Genomic DNA, 18003 nt, shown 5'->3' with positions numbered 1-18003 from the left:
CATAAGATGAGGATACTTTCAGGAAGGCGACATACTGAAGGGGAATCATAAGATGTGGATACTTTCACAAAGGCGTCATTCCAAAGGAGAATCATAAGATGAGGATACTTTCAGGAAGGCGTCATACTGAAGGAGAATCATAAGATGAGGATACTTTCATGGAGGCGTCATACCAAAGGAGAATCATAAGATGAGGATACTTTCAAGAAGGCGTCATACCAAAGGAGAATCATAAGATGAGGATACTTTCAGGAAGGCGTCGTACTGAAGGAGAATCATAAGATGAGGATACTTTCAGGAAGGCAACACACTGAAGGAGAATCATAAGATGTGGATACTTTCACAAAGGCGCCATACTGAAGGAGAATCATAAGATGTGGATACTTTCAAGAAGGCGTCATACTGAAGGAGAATCATAAGATGAGGATACTTTCATGGAGGCGTTATACCAAAGGAGAATCATAAGATGAGGATACTTTCAAGAAGGCGTCATACCAAAGGAGAATCATAAGATGAGGATACTTTCAGGAAGGCGTCGTACTGAAGGAGAATCATAAGATGAGGATACTTTCAAGAAGGCGACAAACTGAAGGAGAATCATAAGATGAGGATACTTTTACAAAGGCGTCATACTGAAGGAGAATCGTAAGATGAGGATACTTTCAGGAAGGCGACATACTGAAGGAGAATCATAAGATGTGGATACTTTCACAAAGGCGTCATTCCAAAGGAGAATCATAAGATGAGGATACTTTCAGGAAGGTGACATACCAAAGGAGAATCATAAGATGTGGATACTTTCAGGAAGGTGACAAACTGAAGGAGAATCATAAGATGAGGATACTTTCAAGAAGGCGACATACTGAAGGAGAATCATAAGAAGGCGACATACTGAAGGAGAATCATAAGATGAGGATACTTTCAGGAAGGCGACCAGTCCTGAACAACTACATGTAAGATACTAGGAAGTCAGAGGAAGGGCAGTGTGAACAGGGTGGTGCTCAAGAGGTTTTGCTGATGTGAATATGGTATTGTTTTGTGAAACACAGAAATTAATTCTAAAGTTGATACTATATATTTCAAAAGTGCAATAAAAGGTAATAATGATATAACATGTTTATGAGTACAGGTTGATACCAGGCGATATACGCAGTTTTAATAGATGTTATATTGTTTGTGTGAATATGATTCTTTCTTTGAAATATTCTGATTAAGTGTTTGAGATGAGCATTTATGTGGTATAATGGAAAATAATTATAATTCTGAATGATTTTAAAATTAATTGAATGTTATTTTCAGTCAGTTATACATATTATTTCATATGAAGATTTCCAATTGTAAATTTATATGTTTCCTTTTTGTGTAAACTACACAAAATTAAGACCCAGAGGAAGCAAATATTTCGCTTAACACTTGTTGGCCAAAAATGTTTTAATCCAAAGGAAGAATAAAACCTTTTTCCACTATACAGACCCCCTAGAATTTTGTGGCAGCGACCTGCAAATTTTGTGAGCAAATAGCATTTGCAACCTGAATCCTTAAATTGTATGGTATTTTGCAGTTATTAGAAAAGTGCCTTCCACAAAAATGCAGCATGGCCTGTGTGAAGTCACTGCTGGAGACTGTGCTGTGTCACAATTTGTAACCTTGTAGAGTCTCCAGCCTCACAGCACCTCCAACTGGAAGCTGTCTGCTGTCACAAAGTGGTGATCACAGAATGAAACCTCAGTCCTCCTTGACATCAGACAATCTGTGTACCATGCAGGGGAAGCACATGTAAAGAGAGGGACAAGAGAGGGGGTGGGGGTGGGATGAGTCCGGGGGAGAGGGCCAGATGAGTTATGAGAGGAGGGGGGTGCAAGGAGGGGATGGAGAGGGGGCGTTGGTTGCAGAGTCGAAGGAGATATGTCCTAATGACTCCACTGGTTATCAAAGATCCAGGAATCTCGCCTAACCCAACCAGAGATTAAATCCCTTGAAGTTATTAAAAGGACTCTCCCCCAACAGAACAAGCTAGTGGCATGTTTCCTCAACGAGACTCCACCCAGACACAGAGTGTGACTGGGTGGGTTCAACCTTCAGATGAAGTGAGCGCTTATCTAGGTTGTTGGACACGTGGGATGCACGCGGAATACATGGGTCCACGTGCCCTTTACTCCCTAAAACACTGCTCTAAGTAATTTTCTAACAGATGGTGCAAGCTGTCCAGAATTTGTGAAAAATCCTTTTCCAAAATATCAGCATTTGGCTATTGACCATCAGGTATTGGGTGCTTCCATTCCTCAACTAGTTCCACCCCATGTTGTTAGACAAGCCTAAGTCCCTTACTGAATGTTAACCCAGACAGTTTTTGTGTCATGAGCCAGCAAACCAAAAGCATGAGGCGGCCGTGGGTCAGCAATGATACTAACTGGGGGCTTTCCTGAAGCTGTGGTGGAGGATTAAAAGGTTATTTAGGCAACAACCATTTCCACATTGACCATTATTTCTGGAGGTCACCCCCATGCATAGGTCACACCCATGCATCGGCACAGGTCATATATACATTTACACTGAAACCTAAAAGTTACCCACTCCCCTTGGGATTTATTGAAACTCTATATCCTGTCCATGCCATTGGTCTCTTGACGAGGACTTTCTTCCTTTATTTTGTTTCATTTTATGATGGAAGATGAGGAGATTAAAGTTGTATTTTTAGACTCATCCTCTTGTTTTCTTGACAATTTTCAGCTACACTAGGAGGTTGTACAGAAATGCAACCACCACATCACCTCTAAGTGTCTGGAAAAATCACTTTTGAATATAAGCTATATATGTGATAGGAGTGACCCAGCTTCAGTGTAAGGGATGGCTGACCAGCCTCTGTGCCAAACTTCTGCTTGCGCGCTCTTCGTTGAAGACCATCAGAATTACATGATTAGAGTTCCCCCACATAAGTGTGGATTAGTTTATATGTAAATATAAGATATATTTTTAAAGGTGGTTTTAATTTATTTTAGCCCTAAAATGAATGTGATGAAGGTTTTGCCGCTATTCTCCATGATGTGTGATATATCTGATAAAAACAAGTGCACAGAGATGCATTTGAACTAGACAGGAATGAACACAATACTTGAATGTTGTGTTTTATTCTTTTTAGTGCTTGACTCTGTCATTCTGAAGAACCTGAGTGTGTTTTACATGGGAATCAGCGAAACAGATCTAGAAGAACTGGTCCTGGTGGAGATTCTGAACTCAGAGAAGCCAGAACTGCAGAGTGAAAGACGAGGCCTGGCTCTTAGTGTCCAACAGGTGGATGATGAGCTAAGGCAAATAGAGGTGAGAAGTGGTCTCTGTAGAGGGATGCGTGGCATTAGGACCCTAGAAAGAGCTGGCAGTTGCAGATGTGGAGGTCTAAAATACTGTGAGGTATGAAGGGATGATTGAACAGTGGAATGAGTCAGAAAGATGGAGGAAAGATCTAGTGTCCAACTATATCTACACAAGATTATTAAGGGGGTGTTTTGGAGTATCATGTTGTTCCTCCAGGCCGAAGGTAAGCAGAGGTCCTCGACTTCACTCACCCGGTACTGTGTCTCTTGACATAGTCAGTATGAATATTTTTTTCTCTGTGTCAGTGCCATTGCTTAATATTCCTGCCCAGAATCACTATGCTTCTCATTGCTGTTGTTGACTAGAAAATTCTAGCTGTCTGCAGCTATTTCTAAGTTGGGTAAGGCCTCTGTCACTATGACCTGGTGGGCTGTGGCAGACAGGCCATTAGGTCAGAGGTTTTTAATGGAGCCGGCTGAAGCACCACTGTCCACTGTTGTTTTAAGATACCCCACATCCGCCAGACTAAGAGATCCCAGGCATTTTGCACCTCACCTACATCTAATCAATCAACAGTCAAATTCTGCAATAATTCAGAAAATGCAACCTTGACTCATCTCTAGCTTCATCGTGTCACCCCAAAAAGATACTCTCCTATCAGCACGCAGGCAAAAAGATGCAATGAGGTTACTTGGATCCTAAAGGATTACACTGGTTCCAGGTTAGCCTTCATAACATACAGATCCACCAAGCCACAACTGCCTCTTTGAATGCAAACAAACTCAAGAAATGTAGAGGCCCCAAAAATCTGAATTCAAAGCCTCTTTTAGGGTTGGGAGGTAATGGGAAAACCTCCAGTTTGTAAAACCAATTCTACATTCAGTGGAGAACCCACCAGTGTAATGTCCCCTTCATAGAGGTATCGTTTACCCAACCCTAAATCAGTCCTTAAATTCATCCCAACACTAGAAAATGGGAACTCCACAATCCAATACATGTTCTGCTCTGACATGTGGCTTGTCCAGGTTTATCCCCCCCCTTCTATTCTGTACAGTTTATTCGGGTGTTGAGCATCTCCCGTAAGCCTCTGATTATTCGCTTCTGTCTTCGTAGAGTTGTGTTGAGGACAGCAGTCCGCTTTTAATAGAAATCTTGCAGAGTAGTCGCCCAAGACCCTCACTGGGCCCTGCAGCTTCAGCATGAAATACCTGTCTTCCTAGTTGTAAACTATGGCATTGTTGCCACAAACAATGTAAGTGAATGCACATATATCAAGGATCAGGAGGGGGAAATGCTTTGTCCTGGGACCCTGAGATCTAAGCCTTAAGCAAACAACATAAAATGGAAGAGTGATTGTCTGCGGGAACTCTGCCAGTGGACTTCCGTTCACCCAATGAGGGCTAGTAATATGGAATGATTATTAGGGTTGAAGTCAGTGTCATTTCCTTACGTCACCCGATATCAATTTGTGCAGCCAGGATAAGAGGTGCTGTTCCTTCTCCTGGTTACAAGCCTTTATACAGAGTCCCAAGAAGTACGTTGGCTCCATGAAAGGGGGCGGCTAGCTAAGCATGATCTTTGTAGAGATTTCATATGGTGGAGCTGCAGACCACGTTAGCTACTTGTCTGGGACATCATTGTAACCAATACTTATTGTGGGCTTTGGGCCTCCCCTTTGCTCATGGATGGATGGCTGTCTTGTCTATCTCAACTCCCTCCTCTTGATTTGATGTCCTTTCTCCTGACCTACCATCGGAGCAGTTATATGTATCCCTAATTTTCTATTGGTTTGGTGTATCCTTCCACTGCAGTGTCAAAGAAGTACACACAAAAAAAGAATTCTGGCTTGACACTGCAGGAAAGTTCATGTCATGCTGCTGTCTGCTCTTGCTGGCTTGCTGCCTCTCTCTCTCTCCCTCTTGCTCGCTCTCTATCTGTCTCTCACTTTTTATTTCTCAAGCAGGTTCTTTGCACTCCTCTCGCAGTCACTCTCTTAACCTCACCATCTCCCACCATCATCTTTTGTTCTCTCCCCTTCAAAGCTACTGCCTCAATGTTTCTTGTTTTGTTGCCCTCCCCAGTGTCTTGGTCTCTCTCTCTCTGCCTCTCTCTCACTCTGCTCTGCTGATGCCACTCTCCACTGCTATTGGTTTTGCCAGTACAATGTCACCGGCGTTGGTAAAGCCAGTGCCACCAGCCAGTCATCTTGGAAGAATATCAAATATTGTTCAGCTTTTCTAGAATGTTATTTTATACTTCAAAGATGGGCCACCACGTTGCATGTACAACTAGGAACCTTTCTGCTGCTGGCCGGAGACCTCGGAGGAGTCTGGTGGAGAAGGGAGTATACATCACTTCTTTGTCCGGATAGACCAACTGCCCAGGCACACTAGCTGTGCTCCCTTCCTCCCCATGTATTATGCTGGGTTTAGCCTAACTACCACTGCTGGGGGAGACAGTGACCCCCAGCATATGCAGCCTGACCATTAGAAGCCTGCCCCTCATTTGTCCTGCAAAAGCAGGGAAGAAGCCTGCAGAGATATAGTAGGCTAAAGTTTGATTGAGGTTTTAATTTTTGAACTAACAAAGGTTTTGTTTTGTTTGTGGTTTTAGTTGGGTCCACAATCCTACTCGTGCCTAGGAAGAATGGTAACTATGCCCCCTTGAGTCAATGACGTAAATGTCATCTGCACTTGAAGGAGACGCTCTTTCACATCAGCACTGACTGGCGTTGGTCCAGAACATGAATCTGGGTATCATTTCCCCTAAGAGCTGGGATCTGTCCTGGGTTCTAGAGAAGTACTGCGAAGGCAGCCGGCCCTCAAAGGAGGTGAAGCTGTACTTTTCATAGTGAAGAGAACAGGCCCCTAGCCAGGAGGACAAAGAGCTTTCCTTGATGTTTTAGACCAGTAAACACCATTTAGGATGTGACTACTTTTCCTGTCTCACTTCTGCATACTAGTTGATGAGTTTTTTACTTCTGTTGTTGTCAAGACCTTTTGTGAACAAAGTACAGAGAGCACTATTGGGGATAACCCCCTTCAGGGATGGACTTTAGGTCCTTCCCCTTCAGCCACTGTTTGCTTGTCCTTTTTTTTTTAATCAGCTCCAACGTTTTGCAGTTTTACATTCAATACTTTGATTAGTAAGGCCAACAACTCCATCTCAGGCATTGCAGCAGAGCACTTCCTTGCCCCCTGTACAGAGTGCAGTAGCTGCAGAGTGCTGTTCGGCTTGTGCTCTCCCACTGCAGCCTGCTTCCACCTCACAGAGAGGAGCCGTAGGTGACCGGCTGCCTACCTCCTCTCTTGCTGGTAATTGATGGGAGCTATGCATAGTTATAAAGCCAGATGGCTACTATCTTAGACTAGGGATTTACAATGAAGATAATGAAAACCACATTCTAAGATGGCCGCCATGTATCCATGTAGTGAATGAGCTCACTGTTTCAGAGTCTGCTGAGATTGGTGACCTCTCACCAGCGTAGGGAAAGAGGTATGCTGCTTCTTCTGAACTCATTGCTGCAGACCGATATGTGCTGCAGCTAGAATTACATCATCCCAGCTCAACCTCTGCCACTCGAGAAGAGGGTTGCAAGTGATCATTTGTCCTTCCTCACTTCACCCGTGAGGCTAGTGATCCAAAACCACATCTCTTCTGCCCCTTGAAGCTTGGTGACACCTGTTTCTACCCACCATGACAAAACTGCAGTATCCCTACACACATGCTGAGCTCACAGGTCACAGCAGCAAGGGGGCTCTATAATCTACCATATTATATCCAGACCTGTTAGCTTGAGCAGTGCTTGTTTGTTTTGACCTGTAACCCCATTTCTTTCTGTCATTGACAGGATTCGTTACTGGAGGAAGTGATCCAAGCCAATGAGCCTTTGCTACAGAAACATGACTTCCTTTCCATGGTTCATCGCTGTCAGAAGAAGGTGGCTGTACTTCTTTCCAACCTCCAGGATCTTGTGGCGCTGCAACAGCAGCAAGTGGAGTCTTTGGATGAGTATAGGAAATGTGCCCGGCTTGGAGCCGGCCTCTACAGCACAATACAAGAGGTGTCCTACCTCCACAAAATCTACAGCTTTCACTTCAGAACCTTCCTTTCACTGGTTACAAATGTCTTGTTGTCCAAGAAGAGGTCGGAGGTTGTGAAACGTGAGGTCTTACAGTCCAGAGTGTTGGATCTTATGAACTCCCTCTCCCGCTGCATCCTATCGTACATAAGGCGGTGTCTCACCGAAAGCCATGCCAAGATTTTTCACTTTCTGGTGGCTGCAGTACAAATGCGGCTTGTTGGACAGCTGACCAATCTGGAGTGGCTTGTCTTCCTCCATGGGCTTAAAGACATCAATGTCGGCCAAAGCCGTTCAGAATCACCCATTGCGCGGCCCCAGTGGGTGTCTGCTGATGCATGGACCGAATGTTCCCGCTTAGAAATTCTTCCTGCCTTCAGATATCTGAGATCATCATTGGTGCACCAGTCCTGCCAATGGCAAGAGTACTTTGCCCTCTCCTCCTCAGTGATTGGGCCTATCCCATGTGCCAGTCACGCTCAACTTACCCTCATTGAAAAGGCCATCTTGTGGCGCACTTTGCGTCCTGATAAGCTGCTGAACGTTATCAGTGATCTCACCATGTGCATTCTTGGCCAGTCTTTAACAGAAGATCCTGAGCATGACATAGACTCAAAAGATTCTCACAACTGTACCAGTGTTCCGGTGGTGTTTGTCATGCCAGGACCAGAATCAGGAGGTCCGTCTACTCATCCTCTCTACTCCATTGAGCAGATGGCCATAACACAAGGACACGAGGTAAGAGCGAGCATCAGTAGTGCAGACTACATGTCATGAAAGTAAATTGCACATGATAAGACAACGGCACACCTCTGAGGTAGGCAGCGTCTTCCACTAACAACTACAGAGTCTATAGCATTGTAACATAACGCAGTGTGCCTGCACCACACCACTGAGGCGGGACTGCTCCTCACAGGACATTGTCTCTGCTGCTTCACACCCAGGTCAATGTATGATATGTGGTCGTTGTTTTTTTTCTCCAGAGCAACTGTACTGCAGGAACCTGATGGTAATCTCAGCTCTGTGAAATGTTCTCCACGCAAAATCACAAGTTACTTGATCCTTGTGCAGTTCTTTCAGGCAGTCCCAGATTAACCCTTCTTCTCCCAGGGTTTTCTATCTTCTCTTTCTCATGTTCAGGTCCCAGCATTAAGGTGTTTCAGGTGTGCCCCCAGCCTGAGCTGTACAGCTTTTAGTAGAGGTTCTGTCACTGGCCCTCATGTGTGAGCCCAGATGCTGTCTAAAGTCCTTTGTACTCCTCCCACTTTGGCTGACCCAGGCTTCCTGCCTGCTGTACTACAGCCTTCTCCTTTTCACCATTTCTCTTTGTCCTTGGCTTTCATGGACTTTTAGCTCAGGTAGTAATGGGTCTGGTGGTTTAGAGTGATCGTAGTCAAGCTATACATTAGCCCTAGACTGAGCTAGTAAGGGGCCACCATTCCTAGGCTAGAGCCATCAACACAGGAAATGTGAGTTTCACCGAATAGAGAAACCTGCATTAAATAGAGGATGAGACAGGAAATCCAACCTCACACTATAGGTTACTCCACCTTCATGGAGGAGGTCCTAAGCACAGGGGTGTGCATTTTGCCAAGTTCACAAGAAAGGACAGTGTGTAGGGAGAGCAGCATCTTCTACAACAAATGAACACCCACCGTTCACTCACGACTCACATTCATGTTACAACACATCTGGCAGGGATCTTGTATCTCTAATAGACTACCCCCAGAACCAGTCTAGCGGAGTGTCGGACCACCTCAGAGGCAAGGAGCGTCTCCCGCCACCAGATTCCTTCTAATGATTCATCTTTTCTGACATATCCCGGCCATAGGCTAGGACGCAATCAATCTTTCAACATATTATCATAGTACGGGGGTATTTATTCTACTGCAATGCACTGAAGTAGCATGGTGCTTACAAGATGTAACGCCTTCTCAGTACATAAGCTTTGGCTCCTTCCTAACTCCTTCAATTACCTTTCCTAAGCCCCCTTAGTAAGACTCTGAAACTCGCTTGGACCTGTGTTCAACAACAAGGCAAGGTTACATTTCCTTGGTTTTTCTTCTTTTCTGCTATTTCCTTTTCTTTAGCAAATTGTTTAGCAAATGCGAAATGTTGTCTCAAAAACGGATTCCCCTAATACTGTATGTGTTGTTTGACACTTCAGCAATGCTGCCAACAAGTTATGCTTGTCTCTTTGACCTTAAAGGCCCTTCACTTTTGAGAAATGAAAGTCATGGCTTGGGATTGTTTGGCCCAGAGAGACTGTGGATCCCTGAGGGTGAGGAATGGACTCATTCCTTGAACCTCAGTTGATGGAACTCATATCCGAGTTCTTTTATAATATTGTCATTACATTAGCAGACCAGGAAGCGGTTGAGGTCTTCCAAACATTTACCTTCCACTTTGAATTGACTTTGAGGGTAGGCTTCATGGCCAGCCTCTGGTGAGCAAGGGCCGTTGTTCCAGTGCCACCATTGCCTAAACTAACATAGTTTACGTCCTTTAAGATGAGTTTATGTATACAAGCAGGTGTGTGGTGGGGTCTGCAGAACAGTGTGTAAGAGTTGTGGATGGGAGGTTGTGCATGGTCTCCATGCTGGACCTCGCTCACACCTGGCACCACACATGAAGAATACTAGGCAAAGCTTGTGCTAGAGTTGTTTTACTTTGCAGCACCAGTGTTGGGGTGTTGATGTGCGACGGCTGAAGCAGTGAGAAGCTTGCTCATCACTGCCAGGGACCTGGAATTTATGGGCCAGGAACCAAGTTTGCTTTTCAGCAGAGTGTGACCTGAGAGTGGAGCAACCAGCCGCATTCTCACCCAGAATTGATCCGAGTGTTTGGGCCCGGGCAAGAAGTAAACAGGCATGTGTGCTCATGCCACTATGGCATATCACTGGAACGTGGCCTGAGGCGGGAGCAACCAGCTTTGTCTCCCCCAGGAGCTGGTCTGACGTTTAAGCAAAGAGATAAGGCTATACAGTTTTGGGTCTAGTTACTGTGTATGCCCAGCATCAAGGGCATGGCAACCCATTGACGTGTGCAGGTTTACGGTGACACGTTACCGCCTGCAGGCGCATTATAACTGTTGAAGCGTGCAGTTGCATGGCTACCTGTTGACACATGCGGGGCATGGTTACCAATTACCACGAACAGGTGCGTGGTTGCCTGTTGGCGTGTGCAGGTGCATGGAAACCGTTGAGACGTGCAGGTGCATGGAAACTGTTGACCCGCAGGCGCATGGTTACCCATTGATGCATGCAGGTGCATAGTTAACCATTGACGTGTGCAGGTGCATGATTACCTGTTGATCTGTGCTGGTATTGACCTGTGCAGGTGCATGACTACCTATTGATGCATGTACGTGCTTGGCAACCCGTTGACGCCTGCCTTGCTCATGGCTACCCTTTGACACGTGCAGGTGCATGGCTACCCGTTGACCCGTACAAGTGCATGGCTACCTGTTGGCACTTGCGGATGCATGGTTACCCATGGAAGCGTGCAGGTGCTTGCCTACCCATTGATGCCTGTAGGTGTATGGCTACCCATTGATGGGTGCATGGTTACCTGTTGCCACTTTTGGATGCACGGTTACCTGTTGCCACGTTTGGGTGCATGGTTACCCATTCCTGCGTGCAGGTGCATGGCTACCCGTTGACGCGTGTTGGTGCATGGTTACCTGTTGAAACGTGTAGGTGCATGGTTACCCATTGATGCATTGAGGTACATGGTTACCCATTGACACGTGCAGGTGCATGGCTACCCATTGTCACATGCAGATGCGTCGGTACCCTTTGACGCTTTTAGGTGCATGTCTACCCATTGATGTGTGCAGGTGCATGAATGCCCATTGCTGCATAAACATATCTTGCATCCTGTTGCTGGCCTGTGACTCCTGGAGCCCCTTTCTGAGCAGGGCAGTAAGGCAACCTCCTGCTCCTGAGTTTTTGGGCAGAAGCTCCACGCATTGGCTCCTAGTATATTGCATGCCAGCAAATACAACTGATGTAAGTGTATGTGTGTATGTAAATAGTATTTGTACTGCTCGACCTATCTGAAAGGCAGCTGAGCGCTGTACATGGTCAAAGACAAGCTAAAAGTCAACTTATTAGAGGAGAAGAAGCAGGGTTGAGTGATTACTATGTGCTAATCATATCATAACGTTATGTCGATAAGCCCACAAAAATATTGTCAGTACCTATAGGCTTATATCAGAAAAACTGAAAGGCGTTAGTGCGGGCAGTTAATGAGCTTCCATGCCTTAAATAGTAAGGCACTTCACCATACCTTGTATCTCATATACCTAGTAATGGTGTTGGATGTCAGAACTCCTCCCTTGGGGTTGGAAGCAACACCCCAGAGGGTGGCGCCATTGAGTGGGTTCTTCCGCTCTTTGGAGTACCTCTCTGTGGGGGAAGTAGTGGTAGTCTCTGATTGTGTAAGAACAGATTGTAGACGAGCAGGCCATGTAACCTATCCTTTCTCTGAATCCGGGACATCTTAAGGATTTTGGGGGACCCGGGCCAAACATAATTTGGGGCCTACTACTCAAATAAACTCTGAATTTATTATCCCTTTCCAGCTCATTCAGGCCATCAGCAACTATGATCTGATCATTGACAAACCTCTCTGTTGGCCCCAATCCTTTAAGGGGTCCCCAGTCCTTCAGGGGCCTCGATTCAGTGCAAAGCCTTTGAATATTTATGCGATATTAAAGACCTGGGAGCCCCTTTCATATTGGTCAGAGGGCCCCATTATTTTTGTGTTATGCCACTGTCCGGAACTGTCCTGGAAGCTTAATAATGGGCCACCTAGAAAGGTGGGGGCCCTGGTCCAGAGCCAACTCTGCCCTTGCCTTATAAAGTCTCTGCTCTAAAGTGCTTTGAAGGAGGGAAAAATGTTAGTCAACTATTCCTAGCAGGGAAGCCATGTAGTGTGGCCACACACATTTGAGACTGCACTCTCCTATCGTTAACAAACAGAAGATAATGATCCTGTGCATTACTGTACATGGAAACTCTAATATCCAGTATTATAAGTTAACATAATAAGTAAAAACATACAAAAGTGTAGGAAACCCTCAGATGTGGAGTTTCTCTTATATATCTCATTCCACAGCTCCCCTTTTTTTTAACAACGTTCTTCGCTTTGCAATCTCTGTAAATTGTTGTTGATTGTTATGGACATCATATTCAGTCACACATTATTTTGCGTGTATACGTTATTCTCTGTTGACATATATGTGTTTTGTACTTACTTTTATTTCTCAGACTGCTTTGCTCAGCTGTATCGGTTGCACCCGGCTAATTCAGCTCTCACATTTTCTCACTCAGGACAAACTCAGAGTTCTGTCCTTAGGATCTCCAGATTCCGAAGTTGAGTTGCCGAAAGCCTTCCAGAAAGGGAAGGCAAAAGGACACTGGCTGGTCCTTAACAACTGCCACCTGTTGGACCACTGGGGCCAGGAGGCTATCAGCCACTTGAGGGAGCTGCTGGAAACATGCGAGGGTGAGAAAGATAAATCAGTGATCTCATGCCTACAGGTAATAGCCACAGGTGTGCAAAACCACCCATACAGATCCACTATCAATCACAAACTCCCAATCACAAATACAGAGATCCACTAGCTACCAAGAGCACCCCCTAACAGCCATAAACAGATGCTCAATACACAATCATACACTTCAAACAAAAGGCACTAACTAGCGTCTACTAAATCTCACTAACATTGATAAGTTACAAACCTCAGACATTCACTGAAACCACAGGCCAGCCCATGATAAACACAGAAATCAAATGAAAGCGCTCTTACCCACTGAAGCCAAGTGCCCTCCACTAACAATCGCAGGCACCTAACTAGGAATGTTATGAGCCACTAACAACTAGCTGCGGGTGACTCTTACCCTCCACTGCCAGTCAATAAAAACCACATGCTCCTAGTTACAACCACCAGAAAGCCTCTACACCTCTAACTGCATCCACAAGAATCACCAATGTCCAGTGCCTCCTTCCAACATCTTCAAGTTATTCACCAATATCTACAAACACCCACCAATATCCAAACACAAATATATGCAGGCACTAACTGAGATCCACAAGCGCCCAACTAAAAGCACAAGCACTCACCAAAGCCCACAAGCATCTAAGAATATACATAAGAATCAGGTGGCATGCACAAGCGAGCTCCAAAATATACACATACACCAAAGAATATGTACCAGAACAGACTAACATAGGCATGTGATCAGTAATAGTAACAAGCTCCCACCACTGTAGGTAAGGATCCCCAATATTCAGCAACACTGCCCACAATCCAGAAGCACTTGCCTACATTCGCCAGGAATAACTGAAATATACAAGATCCTTAAATATAGGGATGACAGCTCAGTGTATTCCCTCCCTTTGTGAGCTGCTCACCATAGGAGACCACCATGTGTCAAGCTCTTCTCCCAGTTGTCTACCCCATTGAACCACTTGGCTGTATGCTGTAGGTGTCTAGCTGTATAATACAGTTTCAGATCTGATATACTCCGTCTCCTGTCCTCCAGGTCTAGTTGTATTGCTCCCAAAGTCATCCTGCGTCTCTTCACAGCCCACACAAGGGATATCATTATGTTACTCAATGCCTGGACACATGGAGTTCTGCAATACTTCTAAACAACAAGGCAGGACTATCATGTTTGCTATGTCACCCTTGCCCAATATACAGAGTGGAAGAGAATTTCAAAGGCTGCCCTGAAGCTTTTAATCTATCCAGCACTCTGCCCATAGTGTAATCATATTGTTTCCCCAGGATGTGTGCTGCCATCATCCCCAATCCCTCTACCCAGGTGACATTTAAGTCTGGCAAATTTTTAATGAGTCGGTCAAGCCCTCAGTGGGAATAATGCATAGGATCATGTTCAGGCCAGAGACATCTCTGAACCTGTCCAGTGCTTTTAGTAGTACTGGGACTGAATCGCTGGGCCATCTTAGGTAATACGAGTGTCATCCAAATACAGAAGGACTATTGGCCTCATTTAGAGTTCGGTGGATGGGCTACTCCATCACAATGGTGACGTATATCCCGTCTGCTGTATTACAATTGCATTTTATCCTATGGCATTTGTAATACAGTGAACGGACAATCATCATGTTTGCGACAGAGTTACTTTCTAAAGTAGGCCATATATGTTATTCCCCATGTTTGTAGTGACCTTCTAAGTTGTATCACTGTAGTTTCACTGTGAGGACAAAGAGCAGTGGGGAGAGTGGACGCCCCCGCTTGCTCTCTCACGCTTTACCCTCCACCTCTAAGAGACCCTCCGACCAGATTTGACCCTTGCCACGAGTCTGGTATACAGCATCTGGATCCATCCCAAACCCTGTGTGCTGCAACACCACCATCAGACAAGACCAATCCAGTGTGTCGAATGTTTTTCAGGTTCACTGCTGCCACTGCAGACCCCTCACATTTGTAATTGGATGCTGTATTACATGTGTGAGTCTACCAAAACTCATAGGAGTATTGTGGACAGAAACAAGGCCACATTGATCTTCTTGCACCGGGACAGGGACCTCCCTCTGGAGCCTATTAGCTGGTACCTTATAAATAATTTTGCTACCAATGTTTCTCATGGTTAATGGTCTCTTAGCACGTGGATCCCTCTGATAAGAACCTGTTCAGATAACACCTCCTGCATTCTATTTGATAATTGAGAAGAGACCAGTGTGTGATCTAATTTGCTGTATGTGTTGTGTGTGATTGAATGATAGGAATAGTCTTTTTCACAGCTATCTCCACACCCCATATTATTTAGAATTTCTTTCAGTATCCTACCATACAAGGTTTCTTGTGAAGATGATTGGGGAGTACCTCTGTCCCCATCAAACATGCAATTAAAATCAACTGCCCATGTGAAAGGGAGGTCAAGGAATGGTAATACCATCTCCATGATCTCTTGATAGAAAGCTCATTTATGAGTATTAGGGGCTATATATGTTAATGAGGGACAGCACTCTACCATCTAATAGGCCATAAATAAATCTGTATCTCCCCTCTGCATCCACCCCGGTGTATTCTATCTGGAGTGAAATACCCAGTGGTATCCGAATGGAGGCCATACGAGCATATGCTAAGTATATGGCTGAGTGTGTTTGCCCCTCCAGTTTATTCCACTTTTGTCTCATCAGAATCAGTGAGGTGCATTTGTTAGGGTAAATGCTGGTCTAGTCTTGTAGCATTGGAGATATGAGAGCACTCTCTGTCTCTTTACAAACCATTTTAGCCCCCTCACATTCCACGTAATGAGGTAAATCGATGTGCACTGTGTATTGTCTCAAAAATATTGTTTATTAGATAGCTTTGATTGAGATATGACCAGTCCCTGCCAGCAGTGCCTCTACCTCCTGGTATTGGGCCGTATTGTCATACCAAGCTACTTTACCCGTAAACTAAACCGGCCAAATCTGCTGTAACTTTCCCATCCCCCCACGTCCAATAAAGACTGAACGAGTCTTTAACTCTTTGTCTCCTCAAATTTGAATGCCCAAAAGGGGGGGAGGGGGGGACCTCAGCAATTTAACTCAGATTCACTTCCTCTGAAACTCATTGAAAATACATTTTTGAAGGGGCTTGTACATATGTTTCCCCTTTTCCTTTTATTACGCCTCAGTGGGACCTTAATTTGATCTTCACATTCTTGATGTGTGTTCCTTTTGAGCCTCTTCACAATTGTTCTCTCTGGTTTCTCAAATTTAACACAGCCTTCCTTCTTGGCCCGAAGGGTGAGCGAGCTGCAGGCTTTGTTAATCAAGCCTCCCTTTTTCACACCTTACCCTGACAAACTGGTGCTTCGCACTATGGGCTCTTTCTTTTCAAAAGTGGTCACACAATTTCATGTGGGCCAGTTTGTCACCTTGCCCACCTTCAATGCTCCTCCACATCCTCCCAAGGAAGATGAGCGACTCCACCTCCTGGACCGAAAAAGAGCATTGTCGTTCTACCTTAACCTCACATGAGAGTTCCGATTGGATGGCCAACTCTTTGTGGGGTTGGTTGGTGCAAAAGAATGTCGGGCAGTGCAGAACTGCACCATCATTTGATGAGTCGCACTCTGCATCAGGATTTGCTACGCACCGGCAAAGAGGCAGCCTCCTGAAGGTGTATGAGCTCATTCCACAAGAGCTAAGGCTGGCACCACTGCGTTAGCATGCAAGGTTCCGGTCCTGGATATCTGTTAGTCAGCAACGTGGGCATCCCTGCACACATTTATTAAACATTATTGCCTGGATAGTCAGGTCAACAGGAAGGGGCACTTCGCAAATTCAGTCCTGCAGGACTTCCCAGTTTAAATTTGTCTGAAGATCGACCTCTGTGGATGGTATTGCTTGGATATCCATTCAAAGGTAAGGAAACGGTGGCTAGAATTATCTATCAGATGAACAAGTTACTTATCTTCGGTAATGCCTTACCTGGTAGAGACTATATCTAGCCGCAGATTCCTTACTGATTCATCCATCCTTCCAGCTCTGCAGACAGATTTCTAGGTTCAGGGCTGATCCCTTTCATGGCCCTAGTTTGGAGAAACCAGTGTCAGTGCACTTCATGGCACAGCACTTTTGTGAAAAAGTAACTGATGTCAGCACGCCTGGTGGCGCCTATATAGGAACTGCAATGTCACTCCGGCGCGGACAGTGCCAAAATTGCACGCGGAGCCACTCCATGCCACCTACCAGCGGGCAGAGGTGGTGCTTGAAAAATCTTCCACATCCTGTCTGAAATAAGGAAAATTCAAAGGTAAGGAATCTGCAGCTAGATAGTCTCTACTTTGCCTGTTTAGCCCTCTGGGTACTTTCTGGTCTAAATCTGACTGCAAAACCTCCTCTGGGAAGGTAATGCTTGGGTATCCATTCTACGGTAAGTAATCTGCAGCATTACTTCTCTATCAGATGAACAAGTTACTTACCTTTGGTAACGTCTCATCCAGTGAAAAATATCTAGCGGCAGATTCCTTATCGACCCTCCCATCCTTCCCGCTCTGCAAATGGATTTCTCTACATAGGGTGACCCTTGTAGGTCCTTAGTGTCTGTACACTGGTCTATCAGCATTTTACGTGGTTCTGTGCCTCTGGTGCAGAAAAGTCACAAAAAGAAACTGATGTCATCATGTTGGGGTGGTGTCTGTATAAGCACCATTCATGTCATTTTCGGTGCAGTGCCAAAGGACGTCACCTACCGACAACAAGGGAGGTACTGCTCAAGAATTCCCGGTCTGATGCCTGCCACACTGCCCCCAGCAGCCACAGCCTCCAAGCACTCCTAGGCTGATTCTGTGGGACCAAACTACTCCAGTTGGTGGGATAATTCGTCATCATCTTCCCCACTGGAGATCCATAACATCGGACAAGTGGGTCTTGCAGATTGTCCAGGAGAGCTATTCTCTACCCTTCCTTTCTTTTCCTCCTACTATCTTCTAAGTCAGGAACGACTGATGGAGGATCATTTAAAGTTGTTCCAAGAGGAAGTTACAGCTCTTTTGGCCAGGGAGCTATAGAAAGGGTCCCAGTTTCAGAAGTAGGCAGTGGCTGTTATTCCCACTGCTTTCTGATTCCAAAGAAGAACAAGG

The 18003-nt window shown here is 45.3% G+C and overlaps 1 protein-coding gene across 1 annotated transcript in view; it reads left to right on the top strand.

The window, feature by feature from the left end:
• The window catches only part of DNHD1 (dynein heavy chain domain 1), a 682720-nt gene that overhangs the window by 596202 nt on the left and 68515 nt on the right, over positions 1 to 18003 (top strand). The window contains exons 36-38 of the mRNA XM_086933691.1: positions 3140 to 3318; positions 7163 to 8131; positions 12730 to 12904. Of these exons, the coding sequence (XP_086789817.1) occupies positions 3140 to 3318; positions 7163 to 8131; positions 12730 to 12904 (1323 nt within the window). The remainder of the gene's footprint in view (positions 1 to 3139; positions 3319 to 7162; positions 8132 to 12729; positions 12905 to 18003) is intronic.

Source organism: Lissotriton vulgaris, chromosome 8 (genome assembly GCF_964263255.1).
Source record: "Lissotriton vulgaris chromosome 8, aLisVul1.2, whole genome shotgun sequence".
In the NCBI taxonomy this organism is placed as follows: domain Eukaryota; kingdom Metazoa; phylum Chordata; class Amphibia; order Caudata; family Salamandridae; genus Lissotriton; species Lissotriton vulgaris.
Note: the sequence above shows the minus strand (reverse complement) of the source record. Positions and strands in the feature narration are given on the sequence as shown.